A 21,607-nucleotide genomic window follows, 5' to 3' on the forward strand; every position below is an offset into this window, starting at 1 on the left:
GGTATCAAATGCTTGTAAGCGTGCCAACTCACAAACCACTGGTAATGCTCCTCCTCCAGACAAGGAGTCTAAGATATTAGAAGCTTCTGGAAAAAGGGTGGCTGCTCAAGCAGCTAATATATGGAGAATTTCTAATACACAAGCCCTATTAGCCAGGTATGATAGGGCTCATTATGACACACTAGAGCAACTGCTACAACATTTGCCTGATGCCTACAAGGAGGGAGCAGAAACACTGATACAAGAGGGAAAACTCATATCTAACGCATCCATTAAATGTGCGCTAGACGCAGCAGACACCGCAGCCAGGGCCATCAATACAAGTGTCATGCTCAGGAGACATGCTTGGTTACGCATCTCTGGGTTCAAACCTGAGATTCAAACCACATTATTAAATCAGCCTGTGAACCCTTATTATTTATTTGGTCCTGATGTGGACACAATATTAGAGAAGAATAAAAAGGAGACAGAGACAGCCAAGTCTATGAGTGCCTTGCAGTCACAACAATTCAGAGGAGGCTCCTTTCGTCGCTCCGGTAACAGAGGAGCTGCACGAGGCCAGGCATCCCAGCAGACTCCATACAATAAAGGGAGCATGCAGACCACCTATATTAAAAATAATAGAGGCGGATACCGTGGCAACAGCAACAAAGGCAGAGGACGAGGGAATAACAAAACCATTTCCTCCGCCAATACTAAACAGTGACGCCTTGTCACTGCCCCCAGACCATGTAACACCGGTCGGGGGACGATTACAACAGTTCCTGCCAGTCTGGGAAACCATTACCACAGACAAGTGGGTGAGACAACTTATCCAGTTCAGCTATTGTCTAGAGCTAACCACCACTCCACTCAACATACCCCCAAGACACCGTCTTATGTCCGCAGAGCACATACACTTATTGCAGCAAGAAGTCATCAGCATGCTGCAAAAAGGGGCCATAGAACTCATACCTGTACAGCAGCAAGGTACAGGGGTATACTCGCTGTACTTCTTAATCCCCAAAAAGGACGGGTCTCTCAGGCCAATACTGGACCTCAGGCCCCTAAACCAATACTTCTTGTCAGAACATTTTCACATGCTCACTTTACAGCAGGTTCTACCATTGATCAGTCAGGGAGATTTCCTCGCAACACTAGACCTAAAAGATGCACATTTCCACATACCGATACATCCAGCACACAGGAAATATCTCAGGTTTACCATACAGAATCAGCACTACCAGTTCAAGGTCCTGCCTTTTGGGGTGACAACAGCCCCCAGGGTGTTTACCAAGTGCCTAGCGACAGTAGCTGCGCACCTACGGAGGAACCATATTCACGTCTACCCCTATCTGGACGACTGGCTTATCCAAGCAAAGTCAGCCCAGCAATGTATCAACCACATGTCCCGCACTATTCACCTCCTACACAGCCTCGGATTCTCATTAAACTACCCAAAATCTCATCTTCAATCCGCCCACGTACAGCAGTACCTGGGAGTAACAATAGACACTCAGGCAGCAACTGCGCAGCCAAACTCAGCACGAATCAACAGCATTCAATTACTGATTCAGAAATTCCGACCCCAACACTCGCTCACAGCACGGGTGTTTATGCAGTTAATAGGCATGATGGCCTCCTGCATCTTCATAGTCTCTCACGCGAGACTACACATGCGTCCGCTTCAGGAGTGCTTAGCACGGCAGTGGAACCAGTCTCAAGGACAATTGAAAGACCTAGTGTTGGTGACCAGTCGTGCATACAACTCTCTGCATTGGTGGAACCCACAAAACCTTTGCAGGGGACGACCGTTCCAAGAGCCTGTACCACAAATAGTACTGACGACGGACGCATCTCTCCTGGGATGGGGAGCGCATGTCCTCCATTACACAGTGCAGAGACTATGGACGACACAGCAATAGAGGATGCACATCAACCTGCTGGAACTGATGGCAATCTTCATGGCAATGAAGGCGTTCGAAGTACATTTGTGCAACAAAGTCGTGTTGATCCGTACGGACAACATGACTGCCATGTACTACATACAGAAGCAGGGAGGGACACACTCTCCACAGTTGTCACATCTAGCGCAAAGCATGTGGAAGTGGGCCATTCATAGGAACATATTCCTCATGGCGGAACACCTCCCAGGCAGGGACAACCAGATGGCGGATCTGCTCAGCAGACACAGCCACCAGATGCACGAGTGGGAGATACATCCCTCAGTGCTACAACCGTACTTCCAGCAGTGGGGTCACCCAGAGATAGACCTGTTCGCCACAAGGGAAAACGCAAAATGCCAAAGCTTCGCCGCCAGGTTTCCACATCCGCAGTCTCAGGGCAATGTGATATGAATGAACTGGTCAGGCATATTTGCGTACGCTTTTTCACGAGCCCCGCTCATTCCACTAGTGGCACGCAAACTACGACAACACTCAATGACCCTCATCCTAGTTGCTCCAACGTGGGCGAGGCAACCGTGGTACACCACGTTCCTAGAACTTTCCGTGGTGCCTCATCAAAGGCTGCAATTAACACCCAGTCTTTTAACGCAGAGCCATGGAGACATTCAGCACCCAGATCCGCAACAGTTGAACCTTGCGATCTGGCTCCTGAAGTCATAGAGTTTGGTTACCTAAACTTGCCTCCTGACTGCATAAATATTATCAAGGAGGCAAGAAGACCTACAACCAGAGCATGCTATGCGGCAACGTGGAAACGATTTGTCATCTATTGTAACAATAATGACGTAAATCCGCTAGATGCATCAACTCAAAACATCATATGTTATCTGTTGCATTTACACAGATGCAATCTAGCATACAGTTCCATACGTATACATTTAGCTGCGGTGGCAGCTTATCTTCAAAACAGGCAGCACCTTTCACTCTTCAGAGTACCTGCTATTAAGGCTTTCATGGAGGGACTCAAAAGAGTAATTCCTCCAAGACACCCACCTTCACCTGTCTGGAACCTGAACGTGGTTCTAACCAGACTGATGGGACCACCTTTTGAACCTCTACACTTGTGTGAAATACAATTCCTAACGTGGAAAGTGGCTTTTTTAGTGACGATTACATAACTTAGAAGAGTTAGTGAGCTGCAAGCCCTAACTATTCAGGAGCCATTCATCCAAATTTACGCAAATAGGGTAGTGCTACGTACAAACCCAAAATTCATGCCAAAGGTGGTATCCCGGTTTCACATCAATCAAACAATAGAACTGCCAGTGTTCTTCCCAAATCCAGATTCAGTGGCAGAAAGAGCTCTACATACACTAGACGTTAAGAGAGCTCTCCTGTACTATATAGACAGAACGAAACATTTCAGGAAAACTAAGCAACTGTTTGTTGCCTTTTCACCACAGCATAAAGGCAACCCCATTTCCAAATCAGATGTAGCCAGATGGATTGTTAAATGCATACACATTTGTTATCAGAAAGCTAAACGCACATTAGCAGTTCCCCCAAGAGCGCATTCAACACGCAAGTTAGGGGCATCCATGGCTTTCCTAGGAAACATTCCTCTAGAAGAAATATGTAGAGCAGCCACATGGTCTACCATACATACATTTATTAAACACTACTGTGTAGATGTACACTCAAAACAGCAAGCAGCTGTAGGACAAGCTGTTCTCAAGACTCTTTTTCAGACTGCTGCAGCTGGCACGGGCAACCACCGCTAAGGAGGAGACTGCTATCCATTCTATGCACAGATACGAATTCAGCAGCCCACATGCTCTGAACGGAATATGCTACTTACCAGTATGCATCTGTTCTTGGCATGTAGGGCTGCTGACATTCATATTGCCCGCCCTCCTCCCCGGTGCCTGTCGCAGCTGTAGCACTCAGAATTAATCTCTAGAATGGACATCACTTACTGTATCATACTCCATCTCTGCCACAATGGCGAAAAACAATCTGAGGATGGAGAGGATGCCCATGCGCACTGTAGTCCAGGGGAGGAGCCACCTATCTCGTGATGCTTCGAAGACTCTTCCAGGACAACAATATGCAATCATCCGGACCCAACACTAGGCGGCGATCTATGCACAGATATGAATGTCAGCAGCCCTACATTCCAAGAACAGATGCATACTGGTAAGTAGCATATTCCTATCTAGGGACAGCTCCTCCCCCAGTGCTACACTAGCCACCCCGGGGTTTTTGTAAGTGTGGGCCGAAAATTCGTTCCGCTGGCAGAATTTGCGGATTTTCTGCAATTTCGAGATCCGCGAATTTCGCGAAATCACAGAGAAATCCGCGAATCCGCGAGCAGGACAAATTTTCCATGAAGCACTTACAGGGTTACAGCAGCAGGTGCCCAAGTTGAAGCCAAGTTCTTTGTAACCGTTTACAAAAGGGTTGCAAAGGAATTAACTTCAACTTGGGCACCTGCTGTAACCCTGTATGTGCTTCCTGAGCGGCGCCTCGTTGCATACTTGCAACTATTCTCTGACCCTGCTCTGACCCTCGAAGCAGGGTCAGAGAATAGTTACAATTAGGCAACAAGGCTCCTGTCACAAAAATTAAACCTCAGCAGGAAGCACTTACAGATATAAATAAAGCAGGTGCCTGAGTTGAAGCTAAAATTCAGTAATGCATGTTAATAATCAGCCCAAGAATCTAGTGAGCATGGTCGATGCTAGGCTGGTGTGCTTTCTCCCCAAATCTACCATCTACAAATAGCTGTAATCTGTGATGGAGGTCTAGGCATCCACGAGATTCTCGAGCGGAATCCCCCTGTACTTCCAGTGACCAGGAGGCTGCTTTCTCCTCATCTGCTGCTCTGATCGGTCTCTGACCCTTTATAAACAAGAGGCATGTGAACTCGCACAGAAGCCCGGCCCCACACACACTAGGCTGTGCAACCTCTTCCTGCCCTTTCCCCCACTGGGATGAACAGCTCACTCGAGGGACCTCGGCGCCTATGGGCGCGGTGGCAAAGTTACAGACACACGTGGTACCTGGACAACTCTTCTGGGCCTTTACGCAGCTGTAGTGTAGGAAAAGCACGATGCATTTACCCAACGAGGTAGCATTTACTGATTAGCCAGTAGAAATACTCCAGTTGAGTATAGTGCAATTGAAAAAAAATCTGCGATTTCGTAGGGAAATCCGCAGATTTTTTTGCGAATTTGCGAACCGTGAATTTGCAAAATTCACCCATACTTAGGTTTTTGCCTCCTGTGGGAGGTGGTGCTCTCTTCTGACACTGGGGATCCCCCTTATAGTGTCCACTTTCACCACACTCATAGAACCGGACAGTTTTGGGCTGCTGACCTTTGTCAGGATAAGTCGGCTTCTGGTGGCCAGATTGGGGCAGGGATCCAAACCCTCTCCCTTGCAATCTGTTTTGGGGGCCTTTGAAGAACTCCTTCTTTTTATCTCCCCCCTCTTTCTTCTGATGGAAACCCTGTCCACCCTTTTGGGGGTCCCCCCAGATCCCTTGTTGGAAACCCTGGTACTGACCCAGGTGTCCACTTCCTCCGCAAGCTCCCTAGGATCGGTCAACTTGCGGTCAACCAGGTGTTGGCGCAGCTCTGGAAAACATTTCTCTAGAAGGTGCTCTCTCAAGAACAGATTATACAGCCCTTCATAATCAATTACCTCGCTGCCCCGCACCCAACCCGCGAATGCTTTACTAGCGTAATCCAGGAAATCTACCCAGTTTTGTGTGGGAAGTTTGTGGCTATTCCCAAACTTCTGCCTACACTTTTCAGAGGTAAGACCAAACTTCTTTGACTAACGCATCCCTCATAACAGGATAGTTGGTCTGGTCTGCCTTGTCTAATGTAAGGAGTGTGACCCTCCCCACCGGAGGCATGTACCTGTATAGGCTACCCCCCCCCCCCCCAGTAACTCTCGGGGACCCCATGGGCTCTTAAAGACACCTCATAGGCTGCTAACCACTTGTCAATATCATACCCACATTAAAACTGGCCACAACATTTTTACGCATTTAGAACCTGGACTCATGTGAAGCTTAAGGAGGTATGCTGCCACCATTTGTGTCGCCGTTAGCCCCTGTTTGTAGGGCTCTTATTTTCAGCTCCTTCAGCCTGAGCTCATGGGCCAGTTTCCTTTCCTCCATGGCCAGCCTATTTTCTTCATGCTCCTTCTCTAACCTGGCAAGCTCTAACTTAAGCTGTTTCTCTTCCCTCCTGTCTGCCAATTCCTCTGAGGACAGGCTCTTTGCTGAGACACTACTGCCTGCTCTGGAGCGCATTCCTGTGCCTGGCAATAAATTGTCGCTATTATCTGTAAGCAGTAGGTCCAGCTCTCCTGTGGTGTCATGCTCTGATCCCTGCCCGTCCCCTTCTCCTTCTAGGTGGGCCGTTACCCATGCTCTCAAGGCTTTCTGAAGCTCTGACTTCTTGGTGCTTCGCTTGAAGGGCACCACTTTTTCCTCGCAGAATTCCTTGAGCTGCGCCACCGTGTAAGCTTCCAGGTTGGCCAGCTCAAATTCCATCTTGCTAAGTAGGACCTCAGACATTTGTAGCGAAAACCAAGGGGACTTGGCAAAAAGGACTTTGAAAAAGAGCAGCCAGTCAGGGCGCATTTAAAAATAAAATGCCAATTGAAGAGGGTATACAAAAAAGTTTTCAGTGGAGCCAGGTGTAGGGTTGTGGTGTACACTGAGTCACTGCGTGGCGTTACACAAGCACAAGTCTTTATCCCACCGCTGAACACCAATGTTAGAACCAGGGTCTCTAGTTGACAGGGGTATGCACCCTAGTCCAAGTAGGGACCACCGCTTCCGACAGGGTAGCCTGGTGTAAAGCAGGTAGGCAAAACGCAGGAGGCAATGCGTAACGTTTTTGTGCAACACATACGGACAGTGGCACAGTAAAAGCACTAACAAAAGGACACCACTCCGGTTTTTATACAGAAATAAAGTTAACTTTATCCAAAAATTATGCGGGATCCTAAAATATGACAAGAAAGTTCCATGTATAGTGAAAGGTTTCCAATATGTAATGTCTCTTATGTGGGAAGTACTGGGGCAAACAAAAACAGTTTCCACCTGCAGTAGATTAGACACTGCCCGCAGTCTTTATGAGCCTGTACCACCTTGGCAGAACAGTTGTTTACATTCAGAATAAAGCAGTTCCTTAAGCAATGGTGATTTTGCAGTTTCTCTGAGCCTGTGTGTTACTTTTGTTTTTCCCCTGAGTGCGCTGTGAGTTACTTTAGGCAGAAAAGATGCAGAGTAGTTAGACCCCCACAGGTCCGCCCTCCGTAATGCCTCCACACAGAGTTAGTTCCAAAAGGACCGGTCCGCTCTCGAGAATGCCCCAAAACCAAGCCAGTTCCAACAGCGGGTTCATGGGAGCCGGCCCGCGCCCGAGTAAAGGCAGTCCCGGGCAGGCTCGATCACAGGGGGAGTGTTCAACAGTCCCTCAGCAGCTCCGCCTGTGGGAATTCCCCCCCCCACTCTGAGCGTTACCTGGCACGAGGTTCCTCCGATCGCCGAGAAGGCAGTAGTCCACACAGCCTCTATTCCCAGAAAGTCCAGCGTTACACCGGGCACAGCAGCTGATCCTTGAAACGGCGACACCTCGCGTTTCCTTTACTTGGCACTGCTTCCGCTTCGTGATGAGCCCCTCGTTGCCGGGCAACCAGGCGCCGGCACCAATCCCAGCACGGCTCTATCTCTGACAAAATAGGTGACGTGTGCTGGGTTCCCGAGGCTCCCGGCCCGCGGCTGTGTTTTTGTGGTGGAAGTTTTAAAAGCGGTCCTGGTGCACTTTTTGCCTTGGCTGTGGCGGTGCCTTGAGGTGCACACTATCCCTGAGGCTCCCGGGCCGACGGCGGTGATCCTGGGGCCAGCGTTTAAGTCTAGTTTCCAGTAAAGTGCAGACACCTCGCTCAACACCACGGGAGTGATTCAGATATTGTGCTCAGCCCGCGCTTGCAGAGGTGACTTTGGGGACATTAAATAGATGGTTTTCCACACCCAGTGTTGCGGAGGTAGTTTCTTGAGAAGTCACAGGGCCAGCGAGGCTGCACGCAGGGACAACGTTGCAGGGGCAAGTCCTTGAAAACTTTGTTGTCCCAAAGGCAGTTCTTATGAATATTGTGGAGACACTCTGGGGGTGTTATTTCCAGTTCTCCCCAGCAGGGCAAGATCAGCAGGCAGTAGGGCAGCTCAGCAAGTTGGGGCAGCAGTTCCTGGGAGCAGTCAGCCTCCTCACAAGTGGCAATCCTCCTGGCACAGCAGTCCTCACTCCAGCAGAGATTCTTCCCAGTCCAGTAGTGTAACAGAGATGTGTGGTCAGAACCCTCCATATTATACCCTGATGTCAGGTGACCGGAAGGGGCGTCAATTTCTGGAAGAATCTAGGGGGTTGGAAGTCTCTGGTAAAATCCAGAAGGCTCTGGGGTGTTCCCTTTCCTACCTGTGTCAATAGGGACGAGAGGCTATAGTTGCAAAGAGTCCCAGACCGTGCAGACTACCAGCATGCAAATTAAGGGTAGTCCTCACTGTAATAGCAGGGCCTATGACTGATACACTAGTGTCACCATGCTTTTAAGGGAGAGCACCTGCACCTCGGCACTGTTTAGCAGTCGTAAGGGGCCCAGAGTCCTAAGGCCAACAAAAATGTTTGGTCCAGTGGGAGGCAAAGAAGGCAAAAAATGTAGTGGAAGACCCCCCTAGGGCTGACAGGCCTAACAACTTCAGTTTGGTGTATGTGTGAAAATACTTTTATTTGATTTCTTTAAAACCATAAAAGGGTGGAGCGAGTCACCAGTATACATAAGACGTCAAAGCAATTAATCAAATAAAAAGGGATTGGAAGTAGAAGAAAAAAAAACTAACAATGTAAACACATCTGAATTCATATGTGTGAAAGGGTAGAACAAGCCACCAAAATACATAAGGCATCAAATCAATTAATCGTTTAAAAAATGACGTCAAGATTCATATCTCTAAACTAGAGCAAACTTCTGAATAAATAGATTAGAACTAACTTGCTTGATTCTTCAGGATATGACAATCTACACATGCTAAAAGAATATGAGCAACAAGGTTAAGAAATAAGTGAGCAAAGCAATTCTATTTTAACAAATTCAGTTCAGTTCTCTTTTTTGTCTAGTTCTTTTGCCACTATGTTCCAAAGTTTTATTAGTTTGCAGGACAGTTGAACTGACGAGCCTCTGAGGCATTTTTTGCCAGCTGCTCTACAAGTCCTTATTTTTTCTCTCCTCAGCGTTTCCCGAAGGAGGGTTTTCCGAGTGTCTAGTAGCGAAGGACAGATACATAGAAGATGTAACAGAGACTCATCGCCTTGTCCGCAGAGGTGGCATTACTTTGTCGCCCACGTCCGTTTCCATTTTGGAGTGAGATCTTTTGAGGGTAATGAACCCAGCCTTAGTAGTGTCAGGTTTCACTTTTTATGATGTGAAAAATGTTCTTACAAATACGGTTGAGGTTTGTACGTTTTGTAGGATTGCATCACGGCCCATGCATGGGGTTTGTGGGCCAAGGCTGCTTTATCCAATAACAGTGAGGTTCGCACGATTGCTTTGTTCGCTTTGTTTTTTAACCCAGATTAAGTTCCTATTGTGAGCCAAGCCACGTCTAACTGTAGGGCAGAAAGTGACTAGAATAATGGATTTACATAGCCTAGATTGTTTTTCGATCTTCTGCCAACAGTAATGGGCTAAGATGTTGTCTTCTGCTGCCTTCATCCTCCAATATTATTTGCCCAAGGCTCCTTGTCTTGCAGGTGTCTGATTTTTTATACCATATTCTAGTCTTATCTGTGCTTGTGAGATGTGACGTGGAATTAGGAACAATTTCTTGAAGAAACTGGATTGAGCTGTGTTTAAAACTGTTAAGTCCTTTGGGCCTTATTTATGAAGGCCTTGCGCCGCCGGTGCGTCACTTTTTCCCATTTTAAAAGTGACACACCGGCGGCGCAAGACCTTCATAAATAAGGCCCTTTGCATTTAGTATTTCTGATCCATAAGATATGGAGTGCAAAAAGTATGCCGCAATGGCCTTCAGCAGGTGGCTTGTTAAACAGCTGTTGAGTTTTTTCTGTATGGTTTTGAATGCGAATAGCAATTGTTTGGCTTTTGTTAATCCTTGGTCCAGGTGTTGCTTAAACTTGAGTGGTGGTCTAATTGGAACCCCAGATATTTATACATATCCACCTGGGACAAAGGTTTATCCTTTAATGTCCAGATGAATTTGGGTCGAATTTATGACTGTTGGAAAAGCACATGACCTTTGATTTTTGATGGTTAATTAAAAGTTCAGCAGAGGTGGTGTATGTTCCTAGATGAAAGATCAACGGCTGCAGGCCTATGGGTGTTTGAGATAGGAGGACCATGTCGTCCGCATATTGGAGACCTACTATTGATGTGTTCCCCACTTTTGGGGGATCGCCTTGTGATGAGCGAAGATGTTTCTCTAAGTTGGCTGTGTAGATGTTAAATAAACAGGGGGCCATCACTCACCACTGTTTTAGTCCATTGCTAGTTGGAATTTTGTTTGTTAGACTTCGCCCGTCTCCTTTCTTTATTTAAACTCATGTGTGTGAATAAAAGTTGTTATTTGCCTCTAGAGGTTTGGTTGGGGCTCCCCATTTTTTCATTTTTGCCCATAGCTTGGTTCTCGGGACTTTGACAAATGCTGCTTTAAGGTCTACGAAGCATGCTTACAGAGTGTTTGATTTTGCGCAGGCTTGCTTGGCTAAAAGGATGACTGCAGATATATTTGTTAGGGTGCCCATCCCTGCCCGAAATCTTGTTTTTGTATTTGGAATGAGGTTTATATGGCTGACCCAATCCTCCAGGTGTGCCAGCAAGTTTGATGCATATATTTTTGCCTCTACATCAATACATGCTATCAGTCTATAATTGGACGGATTGGAGCCTGTACCTGATTTGTATATTGGTTGTAGAATGCTTCCTCGCCAGGAGTCTAGGATCGTGCTGGACTATAGGATGTATGTGAACAGAGAGGTGAGATCGCCGGACCAAAAGGATGGATCTTGTCTGAATAATGTCTATGGCAGACCATTTGGCCCTGTTGCTTTGTCTGTTTTAAAGTTTTTTATGGTCTTCACTGCCTGCTCTTGTGTAATCTGCGGGAAGAACTCCTATGGTTGTAACCTAGTTGTCTCCGACGCTTCTGGACGGGGATTATCCTCTTTTTGATTATTCCTGTAGTAGGGTGGATTTTTAATTTGTTGTGTACCATTTTGATGTGTATTTTATCTATAGCAGTTGGTTTTTGGACAATATGAGATGTTGTCACCCTGGCGTCCATCCCCGTCAGTTTTGAAGATTTAAAGGTGTTTGAATCGCCTTTGAGTGAGATCGCATTATATGGAGCTTCGATGTGGGCTGTCCATGTGTCCTCCATTATATCTGAGTTGTAGTGTTGGTTTTTGCCATTTAATTAAGAGGTTGATGTTTTCCCCAAAAAGTTTGGACTCTCTTTGCTTACTGGCGTGGAGAAGTATACGCTGTCTTGGCCACCTTGATATCTTTTTTAAGGTCTTTTTTTTATTTTTGTTATTAACATAAGGGTCTGCTGTGAAAATTCTGGGCTCCAGGTTCGCAGTAATCTTAAATGTTTATTCAGTTGTTTTTTTTTTTTGTCCTTAGATCGTTTGTGTACCATGCTGCCCCAGCTGGTCTAAGGGCTTTATGACCATTACCCTGTTTGGAACTTTTTTTTTTAGGTCATTGATGAACGACTCCCAGGCCTTTATGCGCAGAGGGTCTGCTTTTGGTAATGCCAATAATGTAAGGCATATCCCCATAATATTGTCTATGTTGTTCTTATTCAAGATAAGGCGTATCAAATCATAAGACTGGGTTGATAATGACATGGCCTTGGCTGGTACAGACCTTATTGGTGTTGTGGTCAGTGTAAAAGTTTAGGGATGGTGGTCACTTCCCGCTCTTTCCTTTATTTGGAAATCTGGGATAAGAGGGAGGTCTGGAACCGTCAGAGTGTAATCAATGATTGTACCTGTTTTGTTTGTCACTTTGGTGAATGCTGTGGGGCTATCCGACTGCCCTTGTCCATTAAGCGTACACAGCGAAAGATCATCGAGACAAGCCGTGCATCTCTTGCCCTGTGTGTCGCTTCTGCCTGTGTTGCATTGTCTTGCCTGGTGTGTTTTTTTTCCCTACCTTTTAGTAGGTTCATATTGAAGTCCCGGAAAATATTATGTTTGTTTGTGGGTGCATACGTTTTAATGTTTCTAGTGCGGCAGTCAGTAGCTCAATTCTTGGCCCCTTATGCTTTACAGCGGGGTGGATGTAAATGTTTAAGATTAGCTGGCTGGGAGGGCGAAGTGTCAAGTTTGATGCATTGCATCCAAGAGGAGTCGAGATCTATGGCAGAGACTTTGTGTAAAATGCCTGTCGAGATAAAAATCAAGAGGCCGCCTTTTGCCCTTCCATACTTTGTATCTCTCTTGGCTAGTTAAAGATATTCTTTGTAGCCTACTATTGATGCATTATTCATCTGCCATGTTTCTTGTAGTAGAAGTATATCAAGCTGTATAATGGTATTTTTCCTTACTGTTTGGTCATTGCCATTTGTTGTTCTGGTATCACCCGGGCCTTTAGCGCATTTTAAGATGCCCTCTGTCTGATTGTGTTGTTGCAGCGGGCTTGGATAGTAAGGGTGCTTAGCCTTTTTTAGCTCAATATCCCATTTGGAGAAGGACTCCTTTTGCCACCAGATTTGTTCAACTAAGCCTCATTTTGGTGTAGCATATACAGAGCCAGCTTCCTACATGCATGGCATAATAGTGTATTTTTGGGAATGCAGCTTAACAAATGTAACTCAAAGTTCTGTGAGTTTTGCCAGTGTCATTTAAATTTCCCCCAGCCCAATTATGGTTCAAATCTTTTTAAATATAATTTTGAGTCACATATGCTGTCATCTACATCCAATGACTGGCGAGGTGCATAGTGAAGAGTAAGGGAAAGGCCGGGGGGATGAGGGAGGAGGTTGGGGGGGACAGGTTCTGTGAATTTGGATGAAGGGGAGGTGGGAATTGGTCCATCTGTTAAAACTTGGGGCCAGATGCAGGTAGCCAAATACCGGTCGGTAACGGCCGAAAATACCGAATTTCGGCCGTTATCGACCGGTATTTGGATATTGAGATGTAGGGGCCCAAAAAAGACCGATTCGGTAAATACGAGTCGGTAATTTACCGAATCGGAAATTACCGAATCGGAATTTACCGAATCGGAATATTCCGAATCGGTAAATACCGATTCGGTAAATATCGAATCGGTAAATACCGATTCGGTAAATTCCGAATGGCAGATACCGAATTTTACCGACTCGGTAAAAATTACAGATTTTTTACCTACATCACAAATACCGATTCTAAAATACAGAATCTGTAAAATTCGGTATTTTAGAATCGGTATTTTGAAATTACCTACATCTAGCCCTTGGTCTTTCATTAAGTGTTCAAAGTCTCGGTATTGGATCAATGGGATTGATCTACCCACTCACAGTCAGGATCTGTATAGTGATGTTCTTGAATCCTCACCTTCTCCCTTTCCGAGTACACAAATGTTATCAAAACGGGGAAGTGGGTGGTCTATGAAGGCCATGAGTTTCTCCATTGAAACAATATTCCACAGTTTGTGTAGCCATTCTTAATGGACAATAGTGACGTCTGTGCCCCACCTGGATGTGATGATTTGGTTGGCTGCTCGGAGAGTGATTGTCCCTGCCTTTCCTCTGTCTGAGTTGAGTGGGTAGGTCAGTGGGTACAGGAGCCCCATTGCACATAGCTAGGGAAACGGGGTATATCTGTAGAGAAAGTGAAATTAATGTCTTTCAACACCTCCTTTCAATGTCTTTTTGTTTAAGGCAGTAGTGGCTCTTCCATGTTGGTGGAGGAGCGTCGCCACACTACTTTCTTGGAGTGCAAGAAGCAGAAACATAAAATGGTATAATAAATATCATTTTATGTTTCTGCTTCTTGCACAGCGAGAAAGTAGAAGGGTTTGGTGGGGGGGGGGGGGCGGGTGGGCCGGTGTGCTTGAGGGCAGAGGAGGAGTGGCTTACCCAATGCTGCAAGCCCTGACTGCTTGGTCTTCCCTCTTGGGCTGACCAAACCAGTCATGCGCACTCTCCCTTTTCTCCATGTAGGCTGCATGCAGCCTACATGGAGAACATGGCCTCCCCATTGACTTTCATGTGGTTGGCGTCCCAACAAATCACAACGCAGCCATTGCTGCATTGTGACTGGCTTAGGGGAGGAGAGGGACGCTGCCTGCTTCCTGTTCCTGCAGAGGCAGGAAAGCAGGAGCAGACCGAGCAGTGAAGACACGGGACCCGGGAATGGTATGTTTTATTAATTTTAAATTATTATTTAAACCCTCCTCCCTGCACAGCCCCCTACCCTCGCGACCACTTGCCCTTCTCCCATCCCACGCAACCCCGCCCACCCACCCTCAAGCCATGTCGGCATCAACTGGTTTAAGGTATCCCTAAAGTAGGTGTGTGTGAGTGTGCCTGCTTGGCCAGAGTTCCACCAGCAAGTGTTCGCGCTGCTGGATTTCCATTTTACTAGTTTAGCTGGAGTGTAGTACCAGTAATTAGGGGTGGGCGGAGTTCGTGGAATTTCACTCCGTGGAATTCCACACAGTTACTGAAAATCTCTGCGCGACTCCGCGGTCTTCTGCGTACAGTCAGAGTACTCTGCTTTAATTACAACTCACTTTTTGCATGTGTTAGGTAAGATACACTAGTCGATTTCCGAGCCATGCAAAGGACATCCCATGCCAAGGCATGCAGTCAGAGTATGAGCGGCACACACATCGCAGTATTTGCCTCCTTTGAGACCCAAGCCTCTAGAGGGCAAGGCAGATGCCAGTGGGAGCCTTCTATGACTTCCTTCCTGGAAGCTAAAACCATCGGGCTGAATGGCTCCCTTCCTCTTTCTTCCTGCCAGTCTGCAAGGCACACGTGCTGACAGCAGACAGCCTCTTAAAGGAAAGGCAGCCCGGCACAGGCTGGGCTCCAATCTATGTGGTTGCAGTGCAGTGCACACTGCACAGCCAGGCAATAGGCACACCACAGGGACACGCAAGAACAACATGCAGGGGCACATGAACAGGCACGTCACATTGCTATTGATCATGCACACCAGATGGGGTATGTGAGCAGGTGCGGTATGTGAACAGGCACATATGGTAGGCGTTCACTGTTCTGTGGTTCGTGGGTCGGACCTGCACTGCCACCTTCACTGATGCCATGGCTGCTCATCCCAGGTGACCGCCACCAGCTACTATTTCCTGCTGCAGGCCCGACAAGCTCCTGCAGCCACTGGAAGCCATGAGTACCGACACCTCCTCACTTCCTCTTGGCTCCTCCCCTCGTTCCCAGGAGGAGATGTTCTCATTGAAACTGCAGGTCTCTGCGAATAATTCTGTTTCGCAAAGGCCCAAAAGACACCTGCCCCTTCCGCCCAGCAATGGTTATGCCAAGGCTACTTATTTCCGCCATGCTTCCCATATCCATAAAGCCAACAGTAATTTGTTTCCTTTAATGAAATCATATCTTCTCGCCCTGGTGTGTTCACTCGTTGACACCCGGTGTGATCTTTACTGACTCCAAGGGATATGGTGAGCCTCGATGGACACTGTTGGCAGTTTTTAGGGTGGGAGTTACTGGCTGGCCTTAGAGTCTCAGCACTACTATGTGTCATGAAACAGTGTGCGTTAAGCTTTACTCTGCGGCAGAGGTATAAGACCCTTCTTTGGGCATGAAGTTACGGTACATTTCAGATTCCCATTGTCTCTGGGCTTGATATTTGTTAGAGTTCTTGGGTTTGTTGAAGAAGTTTTATATGTCAGAAAGTATGCGTCTATCGTCTTTCTTGGTGAGCAGCCATTTTTTCAAATTTTGTGAGTTGTCTACAAGCTTGTGGGTGAATCGCTGGCTGAGTGGCCCAATGTTTGATGGCTGTGTACCGCCAGTGTTCACTGGTGGAAATGCTGCAATGAATTTGGATTTGCGGGAAGTCTTGAGTACCTGTTTGATCAAAAGGGTCATCAATTCATTTGCAGTTAGATGTTTGCCAAGCATGAACCTCTGAGCCCAAGGGAGCAGGTGGAAATGCGGTGTTGCCTATAATAGGAGTGAAAAGGGAGATAAGTGTAGTTAGGCCATGTGCAATCATGGTTCTATCTCAAACTTCCATCCTTGCCTGTATGGCCGGGGGCAGTATACCCCCGAGAGGTGATGTTTTTAGGGGGCCTGGGGATTTTTCAGGCATGCAGCCCTGCTTGTCAATTAAATATTAATGCTTTTTCGAGAGTGGCCTGTTCCATTCCACCATGTACCTGAATTGGGCAGCTAGGTAGTAGTAATTAAGTTGGGGAATTCCTAGGCCTCTTTTTTAAATGGACAGCTAGGCCCACTTTCTGGCCATGAGGGATTTCTTGCCATCCCAGATGGATGTTTCTATAATTTGCTATAGTTCGCTGTGATCTTTCCTACCCAGGAGAGGCTTCCATCTTTCCGGCATTGCATATCCCTTTCTGCAGTGATGATGAAGTCAGCGTAATTACATTCTACCTTCTTGCGACGGCAGGGGAGTAATGAAAATCCTGGGTACTTGACCCGTGCACTCTCCCATGGTGAGTGAAAGAGGCATGCTAGTTGACACTTGTTCTGTGGTATGGTTAAGTGAAGGGCTTGTTTTTGTAAGGGTGTTTTGAAGCCTGAGATCTCTCTGAATGTGTCCAGCTCACTCAGGAGGGCTGTGATTGAGTTGTGCGGCTAGATCAGGGATACTATGCCATCATCAGCGTAAAGTGCTAGTTTGTGTTCTTCCTTACCAAAGGTGATGCCTTTACTCAGTGTGTTTGCCTGCATCCTCTCTGCCAGTGGTTCCATGTGTAGCGCAAAAAGGAGAAGGGACAGGGGGCATCCTTGGCCAGGGCCTCTGGTTATCGCGAAGGGTCAAGAGGTTAAGCCAGTAACCCGCACTTGGGCCGTTGGGTCAGCATAGCTGCTCCAGACCATTTCAGGATGCCCTTCCCCAGACCTACACTATACAAAACATGTTGGAGAAATGGCCAGTGTACTCTGTTGAAGGCCTTCTCTGCATCACTAGACATGAGTAAGGCCTGGATGTGTGTGCGAACAGTTTTGTTTATGAGGTGGAGGAGGAGCTTAGTGATATAGCTGCAGCCCTGCTCCACCCCGGATGATCCCCACATGGTCGGTGTCTACAGGCCCTGCATTTATTGGTTTAGGTGGTCAGCTAAAATTCCTGGAATCAGTTCGGCATCAACGTTGCAAAATGATAGTGGAAGGTATGATACACATAGTATAGAGTCTTTCACAGGTTTGGGTATCACTGCGATTCTCAGCCTAATTAGGGCACACAATGCAGACAATGTCTAATGTTCTCAATCCTACTATGAAAACTTAAAAAAAAGACACATATATGCCAAAAGAAGGTGAGCAGAGATGATGAAAAAATGTGCGACACACACAATCCACAGATTTGCCTATTCCTGGAACGCCACAGAGAATTTTGGAAGATGGTTCACATACATAATTTGTATTCAAAAACATGCGTGATGCAAATACATGGGTAAATAGGAAGTGGCTTTAGTCATGAAACTAAACGTAGTGTGAGATATCTGTGCTACATGATATATTGGAGAGTGGCATTTCGGGAACGTGAAGCTGAATAAAGCTTGGCATACATGTTTAAAGAGTCACTTGAACGTTTTTCTTTCCTAGGATTACCTTTCAGAAGTACCCATCACACGAGAACAGATGAATCACTATCGACATTTAGCAGAAAGTGCTCGCAGCGAGCTTGCTGCACTGCATGTGAAGTATGAGTCTTCACAATCTGAGGTAAGAATTGATTAAAATAAGCCAGCAGTTGTATTGTTGTATTGAATAATCCTTTCAGCCTTATGACCGCAACAGTTGCAAAAAGTAATTTTGGGGCAGATTAACAAGCCCCTTGCACCTCCGGTGTGTCATGTTGCATGATGCACCAGCGATGTAACCTGCTGAGTGATATTTACAAGCACACGTAACTTTACCTGTGCAACACTTTGCGTGTTAGGGGCATGACATGTTTGTTGCTGTGGGTGTTCCCACACAATACCCATGTCCACAGATGCATTTCTAGATTTATGAAGAATCAGAAATCTGGAAATGTATGAGAATGCTACGCCGCCCTAGGGATGGTGTAGCAATATGGAACGAGGAAAAATGTCTTCATTTCTCCTCGTTTTTTTCCTCTTTCAATGCGTGCAGCATTCTATAGTATACATTGGAAGAGGAAATCACGACAAATTATTGTTTTTGTGCAGGAAGGTGCCCCTTCCTGCTCAAAAACAATCTCCCCACGATGCAGGCATCCCTGCACCATGGTGCAATGGTGTTCGTACGGCGCATGGCAGCAGTTTGTGCACCAGCGCAGGGGTAGCACAGAGATGCTACATATTGTTGTGAATATGTGCCATCCCTGTGCTTCAAAACTAACGCAGTGCTGCGCAGCAAAATGACATGCGGCACCGCGCAGCCTTAATTTCTTGTAAATCTTCCCCTTAAGGTTTTTGGGTATTTTTTTATGGCGTTACATTTTCTATAAAAATACATGAAGCTTAGACTTAACAGTAAACATCATTCTGAACACAGTTCCTTGTAAACATGGGGTAGGCCAGGTATATTTCTAATGGTAAAGGATTAAAATAAAGAGATCTTAGAATTTTAACCTGGTTACAAAGATGAATTTGACATCATTCCTACACCTTAAGAAAGCAATATGTAACGTTGACTTGGGTTCTAGATCCATTCTTTAACTATACATTTAGATGAAGGTATATCCGGAACATTTGGTCACAGCTAATGATATGCAGTCACTCTAAAGTTGCCATCTCTTCCACCTGTAAATGAATGGGCTCTCCATCTGGTTAAACATCATGTAAATTGCTGTTTTACCTTTATTTACAGCTGCTTGATCTCAGATCAAGGCTGTCGTCTCGCGACGTCTCGATTCAAGAATTAAAAAGTGAAGTGGAGAGCTATAAAGAAAACAATGCCAGGCAGGCCTCTCTCATCAGCTCCCTCAGAGGCAGGGTCCAGGAGACAGAAGAGGAATCGGGCATACTTGCAACGTCCAAGAGCCGAGCAGAACTAACAGTCCATGCTGTACTCCAGGAGAACCAGGAACTAAAGGAGAAGATCCAGGAGCTAGACGAGAGATTAAAGTAAATTAGTTGAATTGCTGATTTTTTTAATTTATTTAGCCCAAATGTCCTCAGAACAGTAATGTGTTTTTAGAGATTCGCAAGCGCTTTGTTAAAAGACAAAAAACGTGAAGGGCGACAATATTTTCCTCAGGAGCCTTCTGCAATGCTTCTGGCTGCTGAGGTTGCCAACTACCAAGGCTGTCTAGGCTTGATTTCATCCCATGCATCTTTTATCCACCATCCCACCCTTACGCTTTCCTATCTTATTCTTGCATGTTCATTTTCATCCCTACTTTGTCCCTTTGTTACACTATCTATTTCATCCCCCTTCTTTCTTATTTTCTGCCTTTCTCTCTATTGCTCGAGGTCAAGGTCTGTTCATGAAACATTACAATTGGTCCCCCGAAAAAGTGCCAGTGTCCACCGCCTGCAGCCACTTGCACAAATTAGGCACTAGGCCCATAACTTCATTAAAGTGCTTCATGTTGCTATGTATGCAGCTGCCTGGGTTCATTGATTGGTGATGCCTTTACTGCTCGTGAAGATTGTTGCATGCGTCCCTGTCTGGACTGAAACAGTGGTACCATTCCTACTGAGCAATTACTACACACACAGATAGACTGTTCTGCAATAGGAACAAGTCAAATGAAATGAAATTACCACACAGTATACACTAAGAATACGTTTAGATTATACAATAAACGTGTTACCGCCATTTGATGCAAATTTCAGTGTGCAGCTTAGACTGCCAGGTCTATTCATGAATGCCATATACAGTCCCTTGTCCCGAGGTTTCATTTATCAGATCAGAGCATTCTGTTGTTGTCTATGCTTTCTTTTCCCTAATGGACTAATACAGGTATTAACCATAATTTACAAAAAGTAAGGATAGGAATATGGACGTGTACATGGACAAGTTAGGCAACTGAAAATGTGACATATTAGTGCTGAAGAGGTGCTGATACTGAATTATAATGCTTCATCTGTATGCTTTCCCTTTTTCGATTGGTCCTCCTATAGTGGATTCCTTACTGGAGGACCATCACAGGGGGGGGGGGAGCTCAAGCAAAATTCCACCCACTAGAAACCATCGATTTCTGTAAAAGGAGTTAGTGTTCCCCCGTGCATGGCCAATTTCACCCTCCAACCAAGATCCTCTACAGAATACCAGAATTTCTCCCCCAGCTATGGTAGAATGGGGGGTTCACCCCAATCTTTCGTCAATGGGGAAGAAAGCCTACTAGAAATCAGCCTTTTTTTTAACTGAACTTGGTGGGGGCAAGCCCATCCTAGCACTGGACCACCCAAACCACTGATCCACAAGCAGTCTTTCTGCCCCTTAAGCCCTCTATATACCAGAGATGGAAAACATTTGAAAAAAAGGAACTCGTAGGGTGTCCATCCTGTCCTGGCATTGGCCTGCTCCACTACCCCTGTGGACCAAGACAGTATTTCAGCCCACCTGGGGGGAGTCACTAGGGGATGGTCTCCCCCAGTCTACCATCGCCAGGAGGTTAAATGCCCTCCAGACATCAGGGAAAAGTTGTTGGGAAAAATAAGTATGGAGCAGGGTGGCTCTCCATCTCTAGGCTCAAAACGGTCTTTCAGTCTTCCTAAAGTGGGCTGAGTGGTCAGAAAGATTTATTCGTCCCCAGGTATGTGTTATGCATCCCAGTGCCAGGATGACAATGGAGCATGCCATTTTGTTTCTAACTTTCACGCCAAGTCATCTGGTGGACTTTCGTCTCCCCAGGGTGGACAAGTAAGGGGTAACGTCCCAGTCTGATACTCTTTGAGGCAGTAATCCCCCTAGACCACCTGGGAAAAAAATCAATGTATTGGGTGGTGAGTTGGCTTGTACTCCCGGCATGAGACAGCCTCCAACTACCTGGTTCCTAGACTTTCTGGGCACCTCATTGGCCAATTGGTGCATTAACCACCAATCTACCCTTCACAACGGGGACAGGAAGCCCGCCATACCACTAGGGAAAAAGAGGCTCAGAAAGTATTTCTGCCACCAAGGAGACAGGATGTGATTGTATCCCCTCTCAGCAGGCCATACCTCAGTGCTGTGCCCAAAGAATTTCTAATGTCCTTTCAGTTGCAAAGGGCCATGGTTTCAGATTTTGAACTCTGGTTTGACCAATGCCAGGGAATATTACCAACCCTGGACATTTCTGAAAACTGCAGACCCATACGAAACCACTGCGGTGGGGCTTGTGTGTATCTCAGTACGTTTTATTACCCAGAATGGCCAGCAAATATCATAAATGTCAGTAAAATGTTCTCCATTTTTATATGCCTGAAATCTCAAACACTTTCAACCAATGGCAAAAGTCTCAATATCCTGCATGCATTCACACATGTCTCCACATAAAAACAGTACCCAACATGTG

General features: G+C 46.2%; 1 protein-coding gene across 1 annotated transcript in view; it reads left to right on the forward strand.

The window, feature by feature from the left end:
* Positions 1-21,607, forward strand: part of CCDC170 (coiled-coil domain containing 170) — a 244,498-nt gene that overhangs the window by 54,107 nt on the left and 168,784 nt on the right. Inside the window, exons 4-5 of the mRNA XM_078646946.1 lie at positions 17,743-17,862; positions 18,973-19,229. Coding sequence (XP_078503072.1) covers positions 17,743-17,862; positions 18,973-19,229 — 377 coding nt within the window. The remainder of the gene's footprint in view (positions 1-17,742; positions 17,863-18,972; positions 19,230-21,607) is intronic.

Source organism: Lissotriton helveticus, chromosome 6, assembly GCF_964261635.1.
Source record: "Lissotriton helveticus chromosome 6, aLisHel1.1, whole genome shotgun sequence".
NCBI lineage: Eukaryota > Metazoa > Chordata > Amphibia > Caudata > Salamandridae > Lissotriton > Lissotriton helveticus.